Source organism: Vombatus ursinus, unplaced genomic scaffold, assembly GCF_900497805.2.
Source record: "Vombatus ursinus unplaced genomic scaffold, bare-nosed wombat genome assembly UNPS02014817.1, whole genome shotgun sequence".
NCBI lineage: Eukaryota > Metazoa > Chordata > Mammalia > Diprotodontia > Vombatidae > Vombatus > Vombatus ursinus.
Genome location: NW_020954595.1, coordinates 766,362 through 792,023, shown reverse-complemented (window position 1 = coordinate 792,023; position 25,662 = coordinate 766,362). Strand labels below are relative to the sequence as shown.

The following is a 25,662-nucleotide window of genomic DNA, read 5'->3' as shown; positions in this document are numbered from 1 at the left end:
TACACCGTGCAGAGCCCTACACTGGGGCCTTGTTCCCACCATGGGACCTTGGGTATGTCATTTCACTTTGTCTGGGAGGAACCTGAACATCAGTCTAACACTCCTCCCATCTACATCTCTAGGATTCCAAAGAGGCCACCAGCCTATCCAACAGGACCATTAGATGTTTGCCTGGTGAGGAGTAGACTTTTGCAAGGTAAATAATAAAATTTCATTTATTTAAAAAATACTCTACCCAAAGAGAACACACAAATGGGAAAAGGACTTACATGTACAAAAATATTCATAGCAGCTCTTTTTGTGGTGGCAAAGAATTGGAAATTGAGAGGATGCCCATCAACTGGGGAATGGCTGAGCAAGTTGTGGTATATGAATGTGATGGAATACTATTGTGCTATAAGAAATGATGAACAGGCTGACTTCAGAAAAACCTGGAAAGACTTGTATGGTCTGATGCTGAGTGAAGTGAGCAGAAACAAGAGAACGTTGTATACAATAACAGCCACGTTGCATGATGACTAATATTGATACACTTAACCCTTCCTGGCAATACAAGGATCTAAGACATCTCCAGAGGCCCTGTGATGGAAAATGCTATCCACACCCAAAGAAAGAACTATGGAAGCCGAATTGCTAATTTTTTTCTCTTCTGTTGAGTTTTGTTTCCTCTTTCTGATGGTTCCTCCTATTGGTTTTAATTTCTACTTACAACATCATTAATGTGAAATTAAAAAAAATAAAATAGATATGAAAGAATAAAAAAAAATAAAAAAATAAAAAACACTCTAGAACTCAACTTCCATGAGCCAAGATGGTGGAGTAAGAAGTAAGCTCTCTCATCCTCCCTTACTGACCTCTGAAAGCCCAAAAAATATTGCCCCAGAAAAAACCCTAGCATAGCTGAGCCAGCAGAAAGATGGAGTGCAGCAGTCTTGTAGCCCAGGAAACTTGGCAGATTAATGGAAAGGTCCCTCTCACTCTGGGGGAGGGGGAGCAGTACAGGATGGGAGGCATCCCAGCAAGCCCCAGCTCAGCAAACCAGGGGGAGGATCCTGAGGCCCGGGGGGGGGGGGGGGGAAAACCCCACCCCCCCCCCCCCCCCCCCCCCCCCCACTGCCAAGAGCCTCAGCACAGGCAGGTAGACACCATCATGTGTGGACATGGACAATGGACAATGACCACAGATTCTCATTATGGGAACAGGAAAGATCAAGGCACAAATTCACAAGAGGACAACATTGTCAATATACCCACATCTGAAACCTCAAAGGGGAATATGAACTGGTCTCAGGTCCAAAAAGCCTTGGAAGAGCTCAAGAAGGATTTAAAAAGTCAAATAAGAGAGGTAAAAGAAAAACTGGGAAAGGAAATGAGAGGTATGCAAGAGAGAGTCAATAGCTTGGAAAAGGAAGAACAAAAAAACTGAGTGTAGAAAACAAGTCCTTAAAAAATACAATGGGCCAAATGGAAAAGGAAGTACAAAATCTAACAGAAGGAAACAATTTGTTAAAAATTAGAATTGGGCAAGTGGAAGCTAATGGCTCTATGAGATGTCAAGAACCAGTCAAAGAGAAACAAAAAAATGAAAAAATAGAAGAAAACATAAAACACCTCATTGGTAAAACAACCCACCTGGAAAATAGATCCAGGAGAGACAATTAAAAAGTATTGGTCTACCTGAAAACCATGATGAAAAAAAGAGCCTGGACAGCATCTTTCTGAAAATCATCAAGGAAAACTGCCCAGAGGTCCTGGAACCAGAAGGTAGATTAGTCATTGAAAGAATCCACCAATCACCCCTGAAAGAGATCCCAAGTTGAAAACTCCAAGGATACTGTAGCCAAATACCAAAATTACCAGGTCAAAGAGAAAATACTTCGAGCAGCCAGAAAGAAACAATATAAGTATCATGGAACCACAGTCAGGATCATGCAGGACCTTGCAGCTTCTACATTAAAAAATTAGAGGACATAGAATACGATATTCCGTAAGGCAAAGGAGCTTGGATTACAACCAAGGATCAACTACTCAGCGAAACTGAGCATAATCTTTCAGGGGAGGAAATGGACAGTCAATGAAATAGGGGACTTCCAAACCTTCCTGATGAAAAGACCAGAGCTCAACAGAAAATTTGATCTTCAAATACAAGACTCAAAAGAGGCATAAAAAGGTAAACAGGAAAGAAAAAAAACAACATGTTATTAATAAGGGCAAACTGTTTACATCCCTACAAGGGAAAATGACACTTGGAACTCTTGAGAACCGTATCTTTATTAGGACATTTAAAAGAGCATAGACAGAGGGTGTGGGTACAAGTTGACTTTGATGTGATAATAAAAAAATCTAATTAAGTGGTGAAAAGGATTTCTTCTGGGAGAAGAGGAAAGGAGGAGGAAGACAAGGGTAAATTATATCACATGAAAAGGCACAAAAACCTATTCCAGTAGAGGGGAAGAAGGGAAGGAGATGAGCACTGTTTGAACATTACTCTCATCAGATTTTGGCTCAAAGAGGGACTAACATAATCAGTTAGGTATAGAAATCTAATTTACCCTACAGGAAGTAGGAGGGGAAAGGGGAAAGAAAAGGGAGGGGGCTGATAGAAAGGAGGACAGACTGAGGGAGGCAGTGGTCAAAAGCAAAACTCTAGTGAGGAGGGAAAGGGAGAAAGGACACAGAAAAGCATAAAGAGGGGGGATATAGGATGGAGAGAAAGACACAGATAGTAATCATAACTGTGAATGTGAATTGGATGAACTCTCCCATAAATTGGAAGTAGACAGCAGAGTAGATTAAGAACCATAATATTACAATATGTTATTTAATTGGAAATGGAGGGAATGTTTATCAATTGGGGAATGGCTGAGCAAGTTGTGGTATATGAATGTGATAGAATACTACTGTGCTATAAGAAATGACGAGCAGGCAGACTTGAGAAAAACCTGGAAAGATTTATATGAACCAATGCTGAGTGAAGTGAGCAGAACCAGGAGAAAGTAGTACACAGCAACAGCCACATTGTGCGATGATTGACTTTGATAGACTTGGCTCTTCTCAGCAATGCAAGGATCTAAGACATTTCCAAAAGTCTCATGATGGAAAATGCTATTCACATCCAGAGAAATAACTATGGAGTTGGAATGCAGATCGAAGCATACTATTTGCTCTTTTTTTTCTCTTCTCTTCTGTTTTGTTTCTTCTTTCTTGTGGTTCCACCCATTAGTTCTAATTCTTTTTTACATCATGACTAATGTGAAAATATGTTTAATACAAATGTGTAAGTATCGCCTATATCAGATTGCACACCGTCTTGGAGAGGGGGGAGGAGAGGAAGGGGGAGAAAATTTAAAACTCAAAATCTTACGGAAGTGAATGTTGAAAATTAAAAATAAATTAATTTTTAAAAATTCATTAAAACAATTAAAAACACTCTAGAATCCATAATTTCCATTAGTTTATATAAACCTTGCTTTCAAATAGTCAAAACCAATCAAGTTTTATGCTGCATCTTGAATTATAGTAGGACAAAATCTAAAACCTCATCCTGGGAGCTTGGTGAATCACCCTCACGGGTAAATGTTTAGGTAACATCTGAGTAAAAGTCATAGTGACTTGGTTGTCCTTTCATCTGTCTTGGTGAGGAAGGAGGGTAGTAGCTGAGAAACGTTTGCTAAATGAGAAATGGTTGTTAAATGTAGCAGATAAAGGAATGTCACTGTGGGTCTATAATTCCTTCTCTGATGCAGTGATGTGGGATGGCACATAAAATGCACACTGTCCACTGGGGCCCACAAAAGCAGGGCCATGGGCATTTTTGGTAACTTGGTAAATTTTTAGAACTAGTAGGCAAAAATGGTTATATTATGATTGATATATTTGGTAATATTTTTGGCCAACATAGTGTAAGCTGAATAGAGCTCTCAAGCTTTCTTTCCTCACACTAAAGCAGTAATATCACAAAATAAGACGGAAATAGAAGTTTTTCTACTCATCTTAATTCCTCCACTGAGTGTTGTCATATGAATCAGCGCCACTAAGAATTTTATGCCAGAAGGTGAGGAAGGTGTGGAGAAAGGAAGGAGAGAAAAAAAGGAAGGGAAGAACAGAAAAAGGGGGAGGAAGAAAAATCAAGAGTGAAAGAAAGGAGAGCCCAGGGAATGAAGGAAGTCACTGCTTGAGATACGACTGGTGAAAGGATAAATGACAATAAAACCATGTATGGGTCCATGTGTGTTACTGACCTAGTCCACAAACATCCCAGTGGGAGACTGAGACTCTCAGAGTGGACAGGATGAAAGAAGCCAACCAGCCTCTGAATCACCTCGATAATCTCTTCTACCTGTGGCCATCCATTCTTCCTACACTTCCTTGGACAGAATAACCGATTTTGAGCTGGAAAAGACCGTGGACGTCACCATGCCCAACCCTGTCATTTTACAGATAAGGAAACACAGGTCAGGGTGACACAGTGAAGGAAGTGGTAGTTTTGGGTTCTGTGCACCTTCCATTGTAGCCCACTGCCTTCCCTATGGGAGGTAGGACACTCTACTTATGGACAGCTCTCATGGTTGGGAAGTGTTTAGTTAGAGGAGCTAAAATCAGCCTCTTTGCCACTTCTTGGCATGCCTCCTAGGGCTGCTCTGGACACAGAAGGCACAATCTAATGCTTCTTTCACACGGTAACCTTTCAAATATTTGTCCCTTTCTCTGCCCCATCCTTCAAGCCTTCTTTCCTAAACAGGTCCTTTCACATATCTTTTTAGGGCATGATTTCTAGTCCCATTTGCAGCTGGTTTCCTGACCTGCTCTAGCCTGTCAGGGTCCTTTCCTGAAATGGGGATGTGCTCTGGACAACCACCTCCTTCACTCTGAACACTATACTTCTATTAAAATCACACTAAGATCAAATTAGCTGTCTGGACTGTAACAATAACATTGTAGATTCCTACTGAATTTGCAATCTGTTAAAATCTCTAGGTCCTTTTTGCATAACCTGTGGTCCAGTCACATTCCCCCAGGTCTGTACTTGTCCCCTGGTGCTGACACCAAGCCCAGTTATGAGAGGGGTATCCGACCATATCCGACCATGTGGCCACTTCTTGGAGCTCTCTGCTACAGCAAAGAGGCTGAGAAATGCACGCATGTCACTCTTTTTTTTCCCCTCTAGAACAAGGGATCCTGACATGGAGTCTGCGATTCCATTCCTCTTTAATACTGAGGATAACTACTTCTCTATGCTTGGGGTTTCCCTTGCATCCCTTCATTACTTCATTTTGTGCATTCAATAACATGATTTGGAGAAGGCCTGCCTCCAGACTGCTCATGGGAGATAGAGAAGTTAGCAATATACACAAAGAAGGCTGAGTAAGAAGCCCCTGCCTCAGAATGTCAATCGGGGGAGCTGGTAGGGTAGACCTGAGGAGGAGAGGGAGGAACTAAATGAGAATTTGCCCAAATTCCCAAATGGGAATCACTCTTCCTTTCTGGGTGCTCTGTTTTAAGAATGAGGCCTCAAATGAGGCCTTCATTTGGCTGCCACATAACACGGTTGCCTCACACTGAGCTCACAGGCCACGACAGCACCAAGGACTTTTTCACATGATCTATGAACAGGCCACACACTCATGTTTTCCTTGACTTGTGTAGCCATTGTTTGCTGCCTCATCATGCCACCTCTGTGACCCTGGATTCACCAGCAGAGCACAAGTTATGACAGGTTCTTTCCCAAGATGAAAACACGATAGTCTATGTATGATGCCATGCGTGGTGAAGGAAAGAGACAGAGTTGGTCAGCAGCAGCAGACCATGGATAAGGCTAAGTGTGGAGAGACAGCTGGTTATCAGCAGCTGGCTGAGGATGAGGCTAGAGAAGTGTGTGTTGTGGGGGGGTTGGGGGGGAGGGTGTCGGTCACCACCAGCAGGCTGTGCAGCTTCTATCACTGCCAGCACACTGTGGATAAAGCCAAATGGAGAGAGGATTAGAGTAAGTCTTCACCAGCAGCCTGTGGATGAGGCTAGCTAAGTGTAGAGAGGGAGAAAACTGGTCATTACTAGCAGACTGCCCACTAGTGATCAACGGATTCTTTGATCATGACAGTCCAAGAACAAGTAAAAGGGAAAGTGGCCCAGAGTCCTGTGCAAACCCATTTCACTTCCATAATAATGGTAGCAAAGTAAATGGAATGGGAACAATTTTTAGAAGCTCTATGAACATTAATCTAACTGTTGAAACTCCAGATATGAGATTTTTCCTAATGACTGATGAATCTTGAGTCATACCACCCTTGATATTCCCATTACAAATGAAAACTAGACACAAAGATGTTGTAGCTCGATGGGAGGAGCTCACTCACAGGATCTCTTCAGAGGGAGGCACAAAAGCACTATTGGTATTATCTGTCCAGCACCATTTCAAGAAATTCGTGGTCTTGATGCTTTGCAGTTTTCATCATGAGCATAAGCAAAAGATGACCACAGAGACGCCTGATGCTTAGGGGCCAACCCCCTACCTAATCCTTTTGCTCAAGAGCTCAAAGAAGGGAAGACTTCATCTCTCTCTCTCTCTCTCTCTCTCTCTCTCTCTCTCTCTTTACTTTTTCAATTCTTTGCTGTCCCAAACTGACTGAAAGACATATGGAATCTAAGATTCTTTCACATCTTGTTTGCTGATTATTGAGAAAAAGGCTTTGGCAGAGCAAAACTCGGCCTTGAAGCTTCTCCTGCAGCAAGGCCTCTTTCATGAACATGTTAGGATCATACACTAACTGGCCTCTGACACTTACCAACTATATGACCCTGTGCAAGTCACTTAACCTCTGTCAGCCTTAGTTTTCCTTACCTGTAAAATGGGGATAACACTAGCACCAACCTCATAGGGTTGCTGTGAAGATCAAATGAAGTATTTTGTAAACCTTAAAGCCCTATATAAATTCTATCATCATCATCACCATCTGGGACTCCTTGCCAGTTGAGTCCATATAGTAAACTTTGATTATCAATATTAAGAATTCCCCAGTGTCGGGGCAGATGTCCTGGCCAGAGTCCAAATAGAAGGGGATTCTGTAGGGTGAGGCAGTCCACACGCTTTGGTTTGCAGATGGCATTGTACTGAGGGCAATAAGCTCAGGAACACCACAGAGCCCCCTAAATGAGATTCACAAGGATTCAAAAGAGTTCAGCCTAATAAGTCACACAAAAAAAACCAAGCGGATGAACAATGACCTTTGCCCAGGATGGGACAATGTAACTGGATGAAAAGCCCCGTGCCTTGAGTCCATCATCAGCACACGTCTTGCTTTCAATGATTCCAAGCTGTTCCCTGCGCAAAAGCCCCCTTTCAATTTAATTTCATAAACATTTATCAAGTGCTATTCTATGAAAGATACTCTCCTGGGCATGGAGAATACAAAGACAGATCCAGTCCTGGCTTCAAGTTTGTATTCTACTGGTTACCCCGCCCCCTCTCCCCCAAAAAGGCCAGATGACTTTAGGAAGAAGACAATAATAATAACGAGGGGGAGGAAGAAGGATGAGTTATCAGGAAAGGCTTTCGTGGAGATGGCACTTATAGGGGCCTTGAAGGACAATCAAGATTTGGGAGACAACATCCAATGCAGTGACAAAAATGAACAGAATTCGGTCAAAGACAAATTCTCCTGATATTAGCAAATATTTAATTAAACTCCTAAGGGCAAGAATACAACTACTAAATGGTCTGTTATTCAACAAATCGGCATTTTATTTTCTATTTCTTAAAGAATCATTGACTCCCATACGATGCCGGAAAGGACCTCAGATAATAAGTTCTGGTTCAAATTCTATATAGAGCATCAATGCTATGTACATTACCCCCTCCTAATGGCCAGTCAGTTTGAAGACTTCCAGGGACGGGAAACAATCTTCTATCCAGTGGTCACCTAAAACAAGGCTAATGATTTTTTCCATGTGACATCTTTTTATATACTGAAGAGAGATGTAAGTTTCTCTTCCTGAAGATAAACATCCCCAGTTCCTTCAACCAATCCTGGTATGGCACTGATTTCACCATCCTCATCATCCGTGACTAACCTCCAATAGCTCATTTTGCTTATCAATATTGTGTCCAGAATGAAGAGAATACTGGAGCTAGAGTCTGATTGGGACAAAGTAGAGTGGACTAAAGCTGCCCTTGTTTTAGGCTCCCTGCCACTACTAACACAACACGATGAGATTTCATTAGCTTTTTGAGGGCTGCCATGTCATAAAGTGGACTCACACGGCTGGGTCTGCACCAGCTGAGTGATGAGGCTACTTCCCCTTTGTGCACAGGACTTTCTACTTGTCCCTAGTCAATGTCAGCTCATAGCTTTAGGCAGTTATTCCAATTTAGTTTCCTTCCCCCCAATCAAACCGTGACTGAGTGCAGACTATTTTCTCTCTCCCTCTTTCACACCCCCACACACCCCCACACCCATACCCCCCCACACCCACTCATATACCCACACCCACCCACCCACACACATACCCCCCCACACCCACCCACACACATACCACCCCCCACCCCCACACCCACACCCCCAAACCCCTTTGCTAAGTGCTGGGCATGCAAAGACTGTGTGATAGCTGTGCATGTATCAGTTGCAGCCAAAGCATCAAACTATATAGAAATGAGTTATTGTATCCTGCCCCTGTGCCAAGTATGCAAGTATGGGCTGGAGCAAAAATGACTGGACAACAATTAACATGAAAAGGAACTGGAGGTTTTAGTGGACTGCCAATTCAATCTGAGTCCAAAGTATAGCATGCTGGCCAAAAAACCTCATTTGATCTTGGGCTCCATTAGCAGAAGTATCAAGTTCAGGATGAAGGAGGTGATACTCCTACTGCACTCGACCCTCCTCAAGTTCTATGTAGAGTATTGTTCCATGCTCTGGCTCCCACAATGACGAGACAAAGTTAGAGGGGCTCACAGAAGGGTGGTGAGCTTGGTGAAGGGACCCGAAACCACACCATACAGAAGAGAGTCAGTGGAGAGAATTGCATACGTTCGACTTGGAGAAGAAAAGACTCCAGGGGGTTTGAAAACTCAAGGTTTCAAATGTTGGAAGGACTGTCACACGGAAAAAGATTTTACCTTGTTCTGCTCAACCTTATAGGATAAAATGGGGCAGCTCGATGATGCGGTGGATAGAGCATCGGGCCTGGAGTCAGGAAGACCTGAATTCAAATTCAGCCTCAGACACCTCCTAGCTATGTGACTCTGGCCAAGTCACTTCATCCTGTTTGCCTCAAATTCCTCATCTGTAAAATGAGCTGGAGAAGGAAATGGCAAACCACTCCAGCATCTTTGCCAAGAAAACCCCAAATGGGGTCATAAAGAGTCGGACACAATCGAAAATGACAGAATAACTAATAGGACAAAAGCAGAGCACTACGGAGAAGATACAGAGGGAAATTTCAGCTAAATATGAGGGGAAACTTCCTAAAAATTGGTGCTATTCAAAAGTGGAATCTAGAAATCGTGAATTCTTTGTTTCTGAAGGTCTTCAGGAGGAACGTAGATGACTTCTTGGAGATTTCCTTACAACTCTTAAGATTCCACTGGTTTTAACTCAAGGACTTTACATTCTTTCTTTTTTTTTTTTTTGCAACTAGGGTTAAGTGACTTGCCCAAGGTCACACAGCTAGTAAGTATCAAGTGTTTGGTCTGAGGCCGGATTTGAACTCAAGTCCTCCTGACTTCAGGGCCTGTGCTCTATCCACTGCTCCACCTAGCTGCCCCTAGGACTTTACATTCTTTATCTTCATTAAATTTAACCTTTAAAATAAATTCTATCCACCATTCTAGTCTGCTGAAATATTTTTTTCCATCTCAATCATATCATTCAGTGAATGAGGTTTCCCCATTCAGTTTTGCATCATCTGCAAATGTGGTAAATATGCATCTTCTATCTTTATCAAGTCACTGATAAATATGTGGCCAAGCACAAAGATCTGGAGCATTTTAGGAGAGGTCTTTTTCTCAGCATAATCACTTGGGGAGCCCCCCTCCGCAGCCATTCCACCAATTCTAAAGCTATTGAACTCTACTGTTTTTCAGCCTCCATTTCTCCATCTCGTTCACAAGGGTATCATGGCATCATCAAATAACTTCTTGAAGCCTTGTGAACTATGTCTAGAGAAAAGTTCTTAACCTAGTGTCCCTTATCATTTAAAAAAAAATATTCTGATAACTGTATTTCGATATAATTCGTTTCATAGTAGACAGAATACTGGATCTGGAGGCAGGATGTGCTGGGCTCAAATTTGGTGTCAGACGAGTCAATTAATATTAACTGTTTGCTTCAGTTTCCATATCTATAAAGGGCAGCTACGGGATATAGTGGATAGAGTGCCAGTCTTGTAGTCAGGTAGACTCCTCTTCATGGGTTCAAATCTGGCTTCAGATACTTATTAGCTATGTGACCCTGGACAAGTCACTCAATCATGTTTGTTTGTTTCCTAATCTGGGGCAAACCACTCCAATATGTCTGCCAAAATGGGGTCCCAAAGAGTTGGATATGACTGAAAAACAACTAAATAACAACAAAAATGGAGATAATTATAGCACTTATCCTCCTACGGGTGATGTGAGGATCAAATTATCAACCTTAAATGAGCAGCTAAGTGGTACAGTGGATAAAGCAATGGCTCAGGAGTCAGGAGACATGCACCAGCTGTGTGACCTTGGACAAGTCATTTAACTTTGTTTGCCTCAATTTCCTCATCTGAAAAATGAGCTGGAGAAGGAAATGGCAAATCACTCCAGTGTATTTGCCACGAAAACTCCAAATGGGGTCATGAAGAGTTAGACACGATTGAAATGACTGAACAACCACCAACCACCACCAACTTTAAGCCCTATACAAAAGCTATTGTTATTCCTTTTTAATTCTATGTGTTTTATTTTATGTATTTAGAAACATTATACCGAGAAAGGATCCATTAACTGCCAGTGAGGCCCTAGACACAAAAAAAGGTGAAGAATCTCTGGCCTAGAGCATTACTCTTGAACAGTTTCTTGGGCAACACTTGTTCTTAACCAACCTAAGGTGGTTCAGTGTGCCGAATCTCTTTCTAATTAAACGCTCACAAACAAGTCACTTGAGAATGCAGCCGAGCATTTTTGACAGGAATCAAACTCCTCTAACACCTTAAGAAAATGGGGTTAATAGTTGTCCTCTCCCATTCTCCCTGACTTCTAAAAATTGCTGATTCTGGTTAAGCAGTAACCTCACGTTCCTTCAGTGTACTGGGATATAGATCTTCTCAGACAAGTGACTTGAACTCACTAAGGGCAAGGCAGGTTCTCCTATTTCCTTCTTTTATCTGAGGTTTCAATTTTCTACCAACCATTTTTTGTTCCACTTCTTTTAGCCTGAAGATCTTTCTCCATAACAGAGAAAGAGGAAACAAAATTGGAGCAGAGGAGTTAAGTCTTTCCTCTGTCCTTTATCTTACTGCCACAACAGAGCTAGAAACAGCTTCCTGCCCTGGCATCTGCTCATCCTAAGCCTTCAGCTTCTCTGGCCTTAAGTCTCTCTTTCAACCTGGTCATGCTTTTAACTGTCTGGTGTTAACTTGATGTTGCTTCCACATTCTGCACATCTTAAACATCTGAATTCATTGGTAAGTTCTCTGTGTAGTCAAAGGGGTCTCTTTTCAACACATCTCCCCCCCTCCCTCCCCCCATTTCCCTGCTCCATCTTCTCTGTGGGTATATAACATGTGTATATACATATAAACACACACATACGTAACCACACATAACCATAACTTGGTCCCTTATAACAGATGCTAGAGCTCTACTTCAAATGCCTCTATGTATGTGTAACAATAAGTTTGATGACCTTTGCTTTTCCCAGTCATTCCTGGAAATACCGTCTTCCCCCAATAACTCCATCATGGAACGGAATCCTCCCTTTCTTTCATAAAGAAAATCAATTAAGCAAAAACATCTCATGCAATGAGCATACCACTATGTCTTTCTCCATTTCTTCTTCATCAGAATCATGTGTGTTGGCTTAATCACAATTTAGTTCTGAAGGTCTCCCAATACTCTTTATGCCAACTTCCCTTTTCCTTTTCCAGATCACGCAAGTAAAGTAAGGATGACCATTCTCCCTGCTATTATTTGACATAGTTCTAGAAATGCTAGCAAGAGCAATAAGACAAAGAAATTAGAGAGGGATAAAGAAAGGCAAAGAAGAACTAAAACTATCTTGTATTTGCTGATGACATGATTGTTTAGAGAATCTTAGGAAATCAGTAAAGATGTTAATTAAAATAAGTTGGAGGCTACAAAATGAACCCATAAAAACAAGGCGTTTCTACATAATAACAAAATCCAAGATGCAATAATAGAAATGGGACATGCCATTTAAAATCACTACAAAATGCATAACATATTTGGAGATTAATCTAGCAAAGGACACAAAACACTTGTACACATTCAATTAGAAAGTGTTCTTTAAAGAAATAAAGAACTTAAATAGCTAGAGGAATAATCAGTGCTCATGGTTGGGCGGTGCCAATATGATAAAGATGAAAATGCTACCAAAGTTAGTGTGTCGTTTTAATGTAAGAGCAAATAAACTAGCAAAAGGATTCTCTATAGAACAGGATAAAAGAATTACAAAATGCATATGGGGAAGCAAAAGACTTAGAATATCAAGGAACATTCCTACAGAAAAAGTAGGAATGAAGGTGGACTAGCACTTCTAGACATCAAGTATACCATAAAATAACAATCATCAAAAATATCCGTATTGGTTAAAAAATAGAGAAAGTAGATCAATGATACAGATTAGACAAGGGAACACAAATATCAAAGAACACAATAGCCCAGCATTAGACAAACCCTAAAACACAGGTTTCTTACATAAGAACTTCCTATTTGATAAGAACTATTGGGAAAACTTGAAAGCTGTCGGGAAAGAATTAGGCTTTGACCAACAACTTAAACCACACCCCACATTCTAAATGGAAATGTGACCTGAACAGTAAAGCTCCTACCACAAAAAAAAAGTAGAAGAGAAGATCATATGCTTTTCACAGCTGTGGGTAGCAGATTATTCTTAACCAAACAAAAGATAAAAGATATTTTTGATTATAGGGAACTGAAAAGCTTATGCACAAACAAAATTAATGCATTTAGGATAAGAAGAAAAGTGGTTGAGTAGGAAAAAAATCTTTCTATCAAATTTATCTGATAAGGATTTGGTATAAAAGATACACCCTACAGCTAAGAGATAGCAATACAAAAGACCCAAAGCCATTCCACAATAGATCTCAAAAGAAGAAATGTAAACTATTAACAACCTCAGGAAAGAATGCTACAAATCATCAGTTCTAAGAGAAATGCAGATCAAAACAATCCTGAGCTTTCAACCTCACACCCAGCAGATTGGCAGAGATGACAAAAAATGGGAATTGTCAATGTGTCAGAAGCGTTGTGAAAAAATATGCACACTAGTACATTGCTGGTGGAGCTGTGAATTAGTACATACATTTTGGGGAACAAATACACAAATAAAGTGACTTAAATTGTCCATACCCTTTTTACTACTAGGCATATACCCAAAGTAGGTCCCTGATAAGAAAATCTTCATAGGCACCAAAATATTTATAGCAGCACTTGTTATAGTAGCAAAGAACTGGAAACAAAGTAGACACCCATCGATTAGGAAGTGACAAAACAAACTGGTATCTGAAGATAACTCAATATCACTGTGCTGTAAGAAATGAACACAAACAATACAGAGAAGCATGGCCTTACACGATCTGGTAAGAAGCGAAGTAAGCAGAGTCAAGAAAACTATCCACAACGACTACAATGTAAATGGCAATAACAACCCAAAGAGAAAGACCAGGATGGCCCCAGAGAAGAGAAATGAGGAGACGAGGGGGCCCCCAGGTCTGGACACAGCATACATTTTTTTTTGTTTTGTTTTTGGCTAGGCAATGGGGTTAAATGACTTGCCCAGGGTCACACAGCCAGTAGGTGTTATGTGTCTGAGGCCGGATTTGAACTTAGGTCCTCCTGAATCCAGGGCCGGTGCTCTATCCACTGCACCAGCATACATTTTAAGATGCTTTCCATAATCGGTTTTGTATTTTTTTTTCTCGCTCACTTTCTTCCTCCTTCCCCTCCTTCCTTCTTGGACTGACACCTGGTCGCTCAGCCTGCCCTCTCCTCTGACTGGAGGGCCAGCAACAAGTCAAACTCCTTCCAAAGCCTTCCTTTAGAGAGGGCAGAAAGTGGACTTTGAGGCTTGCTCCACCCTCTATGTGCTCTGCCTCATTTCAACTCCAAGGAATGAGGCTGGCCCTGTGCCAGTGCTGCTACCCTGACTGCCTGGTGTCCCCAACTACCTTTCCCGTCTCCTTTTGCACGTTGTCTCCTCCACCATTACACTGTAAGCCCTTTGAGAGCAAGCCTTGCTTTTTTCATTAATTGCAGCCCCAGGATTAGCATGGTGCCTGGCATAGAGCAGGCCCTTAATAACTTAATAAACATTTATTGGATTGGTTATGGGATGAGACCCTGGGAATGGATTGGGGAGAGACATAGGGAAACTCTAGGCAATGTGAAAAGATGGCATCAACAGAAATGTATCTAAATAGATTTCTTTAAAAAGCACAGGCCATGAGATCGTGTTTTTTCTTTGAAATGTGCTCTTCTAAATTCTGGGGTACATGTCAAGACTATGCCTGAATTTTTATCACTTACTTCCTTATATAATGTTTCTGTCATTTCACTAACTAGTTCCTTCTTTTTTTTTTTGTCAGAAAACAGATCCAGAATAACAATATTCTGGCTTACTTCCCTCTTCCTCTACCTTCTGAAAGATAAACTTATCAGCAAGACCCCTATCTAGGCTCCTCCTCTAGCAGAGAGGCTGAATGAAGTCCACTATCCCTCCCCATCCCCCATCCCAACCACATCTTGCCTCTCAGCCAACTATGGGATACCAAGTTCCTCCTTCTGGCCCCTTCACAGCCTTTGAAGAACTGACGAGCATTAATTGCATTACTGCCGTTTCATTTCTAAGGCACTACTGGTCCAAGTTCAGAGCCTCCTGTATTGATTGCAGTGTTCTAATGATTCAAGTTGAATTCCATTTTAAGAACTCCAAGGGACCATCCTCCAAATGCTCTTGTCCTGGAATACTTTTTACTGACTATAGCTGGTCAGGAGGTATATCTATCTTCTCTTCTCTCACTGCCCACAACCTTTTCCTTTCCCAGCAGGAAGGCGCTGGCATAACTGGCTACACTCCTGTTATATTTTCGAGGCTGGAGCACAGGGGTGCTTTGCACAAAACAAAGCCAAGTGTGGGAAACTGTTACCCACTATTGGCCAAAAGAACTCATTTTAGTGGAGAGTGATATGTAATTTAGACTGACACCCAAGTAATGTAAATGAGGAAAGGCAGAAATATAATCTAGTTCTCAATTTAGTCCCTGATGCCTGGAGTCTTTCAAAAAGAAGGTTTTACTGATAAGATGAACTTAGTAGCTCTCAAGTATTGATGACTTCTGAAAAATTCTAATCACATCAGTTGGATCAATGTTTGGAAGTTAATGGGAAACAGATTTCCACTCAACTTGAACAACACGCCAGGCCCTTCATTGGAGGGACAGCTGCCCCTGGGGTGGGAGGGAAGCTGGCCATTGCCCCACCTAAAGAACTTTTTTTTCAGCTTTATACTTGCTGTACTTCAGGCCTAGCCATCTCAACAAGGACAGCAGTGGTTAGCAGGAATATTTTGAGGATGGTCATATACCTCAAGAAAGATTATTTCATTATAAAAATTAAATTAAAAATTTGATGTAGTGTTCACCTAAGACACAAATCTCAATGAAGATCTTAAGGTAAAGGTTCGATGGTCACTTCTCAGATGTATCATAGAAAGGAGTCTAGTGGAGGTCCAGGTTGGATCGAAGAGCCCCTGAGATCCCTCCGAGCTCTAAGGTTTGGAGGTTCTAGGATCTAACAGGAATACTGTGGGGGAGATGGGAGATGACAGTGGCCATGCAGGTATGGGTTCAAATTCTGGCTATGTAACTTACATTTGCATGACCTTGAACAAGTCCTCTCATCTCACCTTTATTTCATTCATCTAGAAAATGAAAATTTACATGATCTACACCTAAGGATTGCTGTGAAGGGGGCAGCTGGGTGGCACAGTGGAGACAGCACCAGTCCTGGATTCAGGAGGACCTCAAATACTTACTAGCTATGAGACCCTGGACAAGTCACTCAATCCTCAGTGCCTCAAGCCCCCTTCACTCCCCCCAACTAATAATAATAATACCTGATGGGAATTCACTCTTTAGAGACCCAGAGAAAGGAAGTAATTGACTTAAGGTCAATACAAGGAACACGACATTGCTCCAGCTCCAGGAAGCATCCTTCCCCTAAATCTGGCTGGTATAAAACCTGAGTTAGGCCTTTCATCTGGTATTTTTCAGATGATCTGGATGACAATACAGCTTTTTCCTGTAAAAGCATGATACTTTTGGAGGCAGGGCCTAGCTGGAGACCTACACAGTAAGTGCTCTCTTATGGATTTGCTTTCTTATTGAGGTAACCACAGGTTTGCGTGTGAGCTGCTGCCGGCCAACTGTTAAGAGTCTCCAGAACTTCAAACCTCCTTTCCTCTTTCCACCAGCTCTAGAACCATGAACAAAGCAACCCGATCATCATTTCTGGATGGAGTGTGTCAATCTACTGCTCTACGTTCCTATTCACCATCCCTGTAACATTCTGTACCACAGTGTCCCTCCCTGGCCATCACTCCCTCATGTGGGGTCTTGCAGTTAGAACATAAATTCCCTGAGGTGAGGGACTGTCTTTGTTTTTTCTACCAATGTCCCCAGAACTTAGCACAGACATTAGCAACTAGTAAGTATTTAATAAATGCTCTTTCATTCAATTAACTCGCCCAACTAAAGATGATTTGTAGATGCTCTTTCAGGCAACTCCAGACCTGGCTCATAAGGACCGAGCCATTACTCAGTGGGATCTACTTCTGCCTGGTCACACACAGACCCAATGATTTCAACGGTATAGTGAACTCCAAGACGGGAAATTTCTTCTAAGTCAGAACCTTCTCTGAAACATAGTCACAGAGCTGCCCAGAGTGCTGCCTAGTCTTGGGTCACATCTTCCTGGCTTAGAGGCTGGCTCTCCAGCCACCCTGAATGATCTATAGTCCTTGCTCCTGGCTGTATCCCAAGACTGTTCTGGACCCTCCTCTTCTCTCTCTCTCTCTTTTTTTGTTTTTTTTTGGGCAATTGGGGTTAAGTGACTTGCCCAGGGTCACACAGCTAGTAAGTGTCAAGTGTTTGGTCTGAGGCTGCATTTGAACTCAGGTCCTCCTGACTTCAGGGCTGGTGCTCTATCTACTGCGCCACCTAGCTGCCCCCCTCCTCTTCTCTTTCTCGAGCTCTGCAGCCATCTACAGAGGCTTTCTGTCTGTAATTTGCACAGGATGCTGTCTTCTGTCTCTTTGCTGTCTACTCCCCATCCCTGAAGGGTGCCCCCCCTACCTATGTGGATTCCTGGCATCCCTAGCTTCCTTCAAACCTTGTCTGAAGATCTTTCTACATCAGAGTTGCCAAACGCCGGGCCCAAAGGTTGCAGGGTACATGTGGCCTATAAGACACCTGAGCATGGCTCAAACCAGATTAAAATGTAATTGGAAAATATTGAGCAAAATAAAGAAAAACGCAATAAAACGATAATATATTTTAAAACAAAGTCAATCTGCAGCCTACATCCTTATGTGCCGACCTGTGGGGGGTTGTCTCTACTTGAGTTTGACACCACTCTTCTACGTGACCCCGCCCCCATTATTTTGCATATATTTATCCATAAGGTCCTTGAGGACAAAGATTGCTTCTTTTTTGTCTTTGTATCCCTAGGGCCTGACACACAGTTGGTGCTTAATAAATACTATGTTCAGTCATTTTAGTGATGATTAATTCTCTCCTGAGACAAAACCCATTTGGTAACAGGATAAGGTATTGTTTCCAGTGAACATGAGATACCAAACTCTGTTAGTGGGTGCCTGCAATATATCTAGCACCTTGATTTCAATTGGTTAGAAATAGAATTTTTTTAAAGCAAGCCAGCTGTGGCACTTCCAAGACCCATAGAGACAACAAACAAGACTAGATAACAGAATGTTAAAAAAAAAAAATGAAAACCCAGTAAGAGGCCTGCTAGCAAATCAACTAGTGACTAAATGGAACCTTCTTGGTACAGGCATCAACTAGACCAAAACATTCTCAATGAAAAGTAACTAACATCATTTTTTCTCCCCCACATCCCATATGACACTCACTGTTTCCTACCACTCCCAAAATGACTGTTTAATTAACGCCCCATAAAAGTTTTGTTTTACTGAATGCTTTTGAGGTAAAAAAAAAATAATATAAGTCAAGAATAATGGTGATAACCTTTTTTTGTACATTAAATTTTGTCCAAAGTTATGATTTTTTGCCAAGCATCAATAGTAGCTACATACACATATTCTCAACCTAAAATAGCCTCCATATTAATTATACTAAACAAAGCTAGCACATACTTACATTTTTAGCAAAATGCTATTGGATTCCAAAAGCAGGCATATGTGCAGACATATTTAGAGTTAATGAGATGTCACAGAAGTTTAATATAATATCACAACTAGAGGAAAAACTCCCCTCCATTATAATGGTACCTGTGTCTAAAGATAAACTTAGATGAATCCTATCTTTTAAGAAAGAGTTCTTTTACTTCTCTTGTTAAATAACCACTGACCTGAGCTTCTCTCAGGCGTTACCTGAGACTCTTAAGAGAAATAGCCCCAAGGATTTATCTGCAGGGTGATATGTTAGCTGAGTTCCCGATTTCTGCTGTGAGAGAGTGATCCCAGCCCACTTCAAACATGCCAAGATGCGATACATTAGGTAAACCAAGTTACTGTCCAAGTTACAGCCCCGGTAGGGCTGATGTTCAGCATTCGGGAAGAACATGTGTTCACCTGTTGTTCTGCTATTTCACTAAGAGTTTCTTTTTTAATCAGGGATCCTTGTCCGTTAAACACTACGATGCCTATATCGCGAGGGATGCCAAAATAACCCACCCTGCCTGACCCCATGGAGCCAGAGGCATTCCTGACAGAAAGAACTAACTCTATGAAGAGGAAGTAGGGATGGCTGACTGGGTTGGTTGCAGCGAGGACGGCGTACAGGTGGAATGATGCCTTCAGTGCCCTGCCTTGGCTCTCAATGGCTGTTACAATAAAGCAGAGAACGGGGTGCGAGGTAAGATCACCAGCCACCCCGAGGCACACATGGCAAGTGGGCTGGAGAAGCCTAATGCCTCGGTGTGATATGTCACCTAACTTTAGAAATTAAAACACATTTCCATATTTCATGGACTTACTGAGATTAAGCGAGACTCAAGCTGGAACTACTTCCTATGAGAAGAGAAGCTTACAAAAAAACCAAAAAAGCAAAGGGGATGCCCCCCCCCCAACGGTTTGCATGAATTGTCCAAAGGCCACATCCCCCAATGAAAACAGGAAATCTGTTCACGAGTAAAAGTTGCAGCCTGTGTCCCAGGCTAAAGCTTCTTTGGCTCCGGGTCTTAGCAGAGGGAACACAAGCCATCTGCGGGCACTGGCACAACAAAGGGGACCAGGTGCACCTCCAGGTCCTCCCCGTTACCCCCAAGATCTGAGAGAACGCCGCCCGCTGGGCACGAGCACGGGGAGACCCAGCCACACACCGAGCCGGGGACGCCGGGCAGGACCAGGCGGCCTCCGGGACAGCGGGGGGGTCGCTGAGGGGCGCGGCCCGGCCGGGGGAGGGGCCCACACGCGGACGGTCGCCCCGCTCACGGGGGGGGGGGGATCCTCGGGGGTGACAGTGGCCCCCCACCCCGGCCCCACGGGCGGGGCCGTTTGCGCGAGCAGCCCCCGGGGAAGCGGAAGTGACCGGCTCTCGTCGCCTCCTCCAGGCCGGGGTCGGTGACCTCCGGGGCGCCCCCGGGTCTGAGGCTGCGGGCGCGAGCCACGACCACGGTCACGGGCGGCCGCGGCCCCGCAGCCCAACGGGCTGGAGGACGGACAGGAGGGGGGCCTCAGGCCTCGGCCGCTCGGATCCCCCCCCAGACCCTTCAGACCCCCTGCGGGCGCGCCAGGGCCGCTGGGCCCAGGCCGGCCTGATTCCGCTCCCGCCTCCCCCCACCTTCCGTCCCCCGCGGCGGTCTCGGCGCTGGGTCGGTGGGGCCCGGCCCGCGGGGCTCGGGAGGCGCCCGGGCTGGGGTGGGGCGGCCCCTGGAGGCCCCCGCGCTCCGCCCCCGGCACCCCTCACCTGCACTTTCCGCCGCCCCGCCGTGTTCTGCCTGTGATGCGCCGCCATCTTGCATGTTGACACTCTCGCGTCACTTCCGGAAAGGACGGCGGATGTCCCGCCTCCTTTCCTGGGCGGCCCCTCGGGGGTCAGGCTCCCTCTTGAGGGCAGCCGCCGGCAGAGGGCGTGAGAGGGCGAGGGGATCAGCGAGGGCCGCGGCCTGGGGGCGGGGCCAGGGCGGGGGGAGGAACCGCGGGGGCGGGGCCCTGCGGTGGTTGTAGGGCTGGGGGCGGGGCCAGGGCGCGGCCGACTGGGAGGCGGAGCGGGAGGGGCGGGGGCAGCGCCGGTCCAAAGGGGAGCGGGGCGGGGGGAGGAAGCAAAGGGGAAGGGGGCGGGCGTCCCCAGCGGGGACCCGAGGGGGCGGGGGCCCAGGTGTCGGGGAGAGGGTGGGAGGGGGCGCGGTAGTGCGGGGGAGTGGGAGAACGTGCGACCGTTCTGGGGGGGCGGGGGGGGCGCAGGGGGCCGGTGGGGGGGGGGGGGGCGGAGCCGGTGGGGGGGGGGGGGGGGGGGGGGGGGGGGCGGGAGGCCAGGGGGGGCGGGACCTTAAGAGGGTCCAAATTGAGAACTTTTGGATGGGCTAGAGGATGGAAAGGAGTGAAGGGGAGGGACCCCTAGACTGGGGGGAGCTGGAGGAAGAAGGAGACCTTCCGAGACCTTCAGGTTTGGGTGGAGGCAGAGAGGTCTGGGGTAAGGGGAGTGGGGTTGGGGACTTAGAGGAGGGGCTAGAAGATGAGCTTTTACGTACAGAGGGTACGGGGGTGGTGTGAGATGGAAGCTGGGGAGCGAAGTTTAGGGGAAAGGAAGGAGGAGACTTTCACGGTGGGGTGGGGAGCTCTTGGGACCTTTAGGCTGAGGGAGAAGAGGAGAGATGGTTAGGCTGGAGCCGGGGGAAGGCTCATGAGACCTTGAGGTTGGGAAGGGAAAAAGGCCTTTGAGCAGGAAGGGGGGTGGGGAGAGGGAGGACAGGGGGGAGGACTAAGGAGGGATCGCCCCCCAGGGGAAGGGGAGGAGAGGCCGAGGTGGAAACCTGCGGTCAGTGTGCTTGAAGGAGGCGTTCCTTCCTGGGCACCTCGGGGCATTGCCCTTTCGCCTTTGTGAGGCATCCATCCTCAGCCTGACGCCAGGGCTGTGCGTAAATGGATGTCACAAAGGGACCGAGGGAATGCTGACTGGCCCTGAGGGGGGCAAATTTGGGGTCCTGGGTAGCTAATCTATCACGTCTCTGGACCTGTATATAGTGTGGGCTTAGCATCCTGCTGGAAATAAGTCTGCCCTTGGGCAGTTCAGAGTTGGGAAAGACTTCTAAGGCAGCGCACTAGAATAAACTAGGTAAATTCCTAAACACACTAGGTATACTCCTGAGGGCAGGGACCACCGCCCTTCCCCCCCACCTCCAACTGTGTTTCTCAATGTCAGCTCAATCCAATGTGAAATAATTAGAGAAAACTACAAGCCTTATTCTCTGCTTCTATTTATGGAGAGCTGGATACGAAAGGATTTAGAGCTGAAAGGGGCCTTCGGGGCATCTAATCCAGCTCTCTGATTTTACAGCTGGTGCCATCGAGGGCAGAATGGCAATGGCTTGCCCTTCCTCTTTGTGTGATGTCACTCCTTACTAAAGTACTTGGCAGTGGGTACACAAGCCAGCCTCTCAGGGCACTTGGAACTTGCCCTCGCCTGAGAGCTCTGGACCTCAGGTTTTACCAGTTTGCTCTGATCCTCTTTGTGAAGTTAGGCAGTCGGTATGTGTTTATTAAACAATCACTAAGTGCCAGGAAGGGATCGGAAACCAAAGGGAACATTCCCTGCCCCAAATCACTGTCTTCGTTTTGTCTGTAAGGTCCTTCTTTTTAACTGAGCATGTTGTGTCCTCCTAACCTAGAAAAAGGGGCAGTAGATGGTGCAACGGGTAGAGCTGGGCTTGGAGTAAAGAGGACCTGGGTTCAGATGTGACCCCAGACACTTGGTAGCTGTGTAACCCAGGGCAAGTCCCTTAACACAGTTTGCCTCAGTTTTCTCATCTGTGAAGTGCGTTGGAGAAGAAAATGGTGCACCACTCCAGTGTCTTTGCCAAGAAAACTCCAAATGGGGTGGTGAGGAGTTGGACATGATTTGAAATGTGTGAATAACAACAATAAGAACCTAGAAGAATGTTAGCTGGGGGTGGGGTGTGTGCCTGACACATAGTAGGCTTTTAATACATGTTTGCAGATTCATTGATTGAGGGACAAGAATGGCTCTGAGGTTACATCTATGATCCCGGGGATGATTAGCATGGGTTGAGCCATTTTCCCAGTGACAGATAGTTGCTGTCTAGGTAGGTAGCCACATTCTACATGTTTTTTCTTTTGTGAGTGACCATCTATTTGTCAAGGAACCTTTTTTCTCTATGCGACTTGACTGGAAATTGCAGCTGGAGAAAAATCATTGAATTTCTGCTGTTGAAGGGACCTCAGGCCATTGAATCATTGAACTTGCTAATAAGAGTGACCCCCTGGGGACCCAGCCTCTGCTGGAGAACTTTCAGGGTAGAGAGTTTCCCCTTATGTCTGTGTGCTCCATCCAGACTCCAAGGGGTTAAATTTATGGGATATAAGGATATAGGGGTGATCCAACCAATGGAACTATATCCTTCTTGGCTCTGAACATTATGCCTTTTTTTGTTTACTAGCCTAGTATATATCATTAACTTTTTATTTTTTTAATCTGTCATCTCATAGAGGGAAGTAACAGTCACTTGTGTGATACCGTGTATTTTATTTATTTTTTTGGTGAGGCAATCAGGGTTAAGTGACTTACCCTGGGTCACACAGTTAGTGTCAAGTGTCTGAAGCTGGATTTGAACTTAGGTCCTCCTGACTCCAAGGCTGGAGCTCTATTCACTTCGACACCTAGCTGCCTCCCCATACCATGTATTCTTCATGGTCTAGCTTTATCTTCACCTGCTCCCTCCACAGTAAGATGCCCTTGGGGAGTTGAGATCGACTTCCTGAAGGTTGCATCCATTTATTTGAACTGGTACCTCCTTGCAAAGGAGAGGCCTACTGGCTACTACAGCTCAGAAGATGGCAGCAAAGAGCAATTCAGAGATGATGAGGCCAGTGGACATACCCTGTAGAGAGCTGAGACACAATTCCCAGCCAAAGTGACCCCATGCCTAACTGAAATGGCCCATTCCCCAGCAGAGAGTAGCAGGCGGCAACATGAAAAGACCAGTAGAGAACGTTAGCAGCTCTGAAGCATCATCACTCTGGTCTCTTTTGGGCGTCTGTTATCAATGCTGGGTATCAGGTGTCCTGATTGCACCCTGTAATCTCTGCTGGATGTGATGTCTCCACTGCTCTATCCACCTGCTGGAGTAGGGCAGATAGGGACCTCTACCTACCAGGGAAGGGAAGATTAAAGCCTGACCCTTCATGTCCAGCTAAGCTGGCAGATGCGATCTGCTAAAAGGCGATCTATTCTTTTGACTCTTTTCTCTTGTATACTTCAGGTCCCTGCCCCAAGATTACTATATGGCTTGGAGCTGGAAAATTCCCGAAGTTTATGTCCCTAAAAGCCATTTGTGGAACTCCACCCATCCAAACCCCATAGAAGCTTGGTTGAAACTGGATTAAAATGGCTCCCCCTTGCTCCCATAATGCACCTCCCACCCTCCCTTACTTATTGACATGCCAATAAACCTAAGGAAGAGTGACAAACCTGTAAGGTCCTCAGTCTCTGTTTCCGTATTCCTACCTTTATTATGCATTTCCTGACTTGTGCTGCCTTTTAGCCTGCCAAAACCTTACTTGTCTCCCTACAAAATTCAGGGAGTGTATGTAGTCTGATGCTTGTAGTGAAAGATCAATGTGAAAAGAATAGGATGACTGAGAAATGGGTTGGCAGTAGTTGATGTGAAGGAGCCCATGGGCTCAGTATGTATTCAGGGTGTGATGGGGCCGCCCAAAAGGCTGATAGGTTCCTTCTTGTCACTAAAAAAAAGTACAATGGGAGCAAAGTGGAGAGTCTGGCCATACTCTGCCCTAGTCAGAGTGTAGTGGGGGGTGGAAGGCCAAATGGGGATATACTAGCTCTCTTCAGTAATTTGAAGGACTGTCACATGTAGGGGAGATCTGACTTAACTTTGCTTGGCTCTGAACTGGAGAGCAGTACCAGGAGCAGTTGCAGGGGGGCACCTTTTGGCTGAATCTAATTTAAATCCCCTAACAATTAGGGGTGTCCCAAAATAGAATGGGCTTCTGTGAGAGGGAATCCATCAAATATTTCCTCATCACCTATGTCCCAGGTATTGTGGATACAAAAACAATGAAATAATCCCTATGTTCAAGGAGTTTATATTCAAAGGGTAAAGGGAAGTGTGTATGTGTGTGGGTATGAGTATGTATGTATTGTCAACAGAATTTTGAATGCGGTCCAGACTGGAACGGTCTCTAATCTGGGAATAACTGTTAAACAGAGCAGACCAGAGGCGGGTGTGTCAGGAATCAGGTAGTGGTTTAATTGGTTTCAGAGTAAGGAAGACGCAAGTGGAAGGGCTCCTGAGTAGGAGGGCTTCAACATGTTGGAGGTATAGGCACTGCTTATGTATATATACGTATATATACATATATAATATATATATATATATTATATATATATATATATTGGGCTGGACTATGACGTAATCATTTTTAGGTCATTCTTAGTGGGAATAGTATTGTCCCCCCAAGCCTTGGGGGTTGTAATTACTCTGTGGGGTACAGAAGTTCTGTGATGAGAACTGGAGTACAGTATAAGGAACAGGGATTGTGAGCGTGTCAGAGACGTGATGGATGTTGGTTGTCAGGTTCCTGGGAAATAGAGGGAGTGAACACCTGGTGCAGTTCACTTTGCCAGAGGGTGAGATCATCCAGAGTGCAAAGGATTGTTGTTATGCCGAGCTCAGGGCACAGCCTGTTTGCTGGGCCTTTGCTCTGGGAAAGTGTCTCCCAAATGTTTTGACAATACGCTTGGTTGGTTGTAGTCCTTTGTTCTGGAAGAGGACCAAAATGAAAACACTATGTCAGGGTCAAGGTTCAGTGTGTCTGACCATGGCTAATCAGACCCATGTGAGTTCAGAAGGCTCTACCACAGGTCGGGCACAAATGGTCCATATGAACATTTGGAGGGAGATGTCTCTAAATTTGTGCTTCTCATTTTTCTCGGGCTACTGCATTTCTGCTTTGCTCGTAGAGCGCAGCACCTTTGATGAGG

The 25,662-nt window shown here is 44.7% G+C and overlaps 1 protein-coding gene across 2 annotated transcripts in view; it reads right to left on the bottom strand.

The window, feature by feature from the left end:
- Nucleotides 1–20,456, bottom strand: part of WDR48 (WD repeat domain 48) — a 53,049-nt gene extending 32,593 nt beyond the window's left edge. For both annotated transcript variants that reach the window (XM_027835815.1, XM_027835816.1), the window contains exon 1: nucleotides 20,389–20,456. In XM_027835815.1, coding sequence (XP_027691616.1) covers nucleotides 20,389–20,436 — 48 coding nt within the window. In that variant the 5' untranslated portion in view covers nucleotides 20,437–20,456. The remainder of the gene's footprint in view (nucleotides 1–20,388) is intronic.
- Between the last annotated feature and the right edge of the window lie 5,206 nt (nucleotides 20,457–25,662).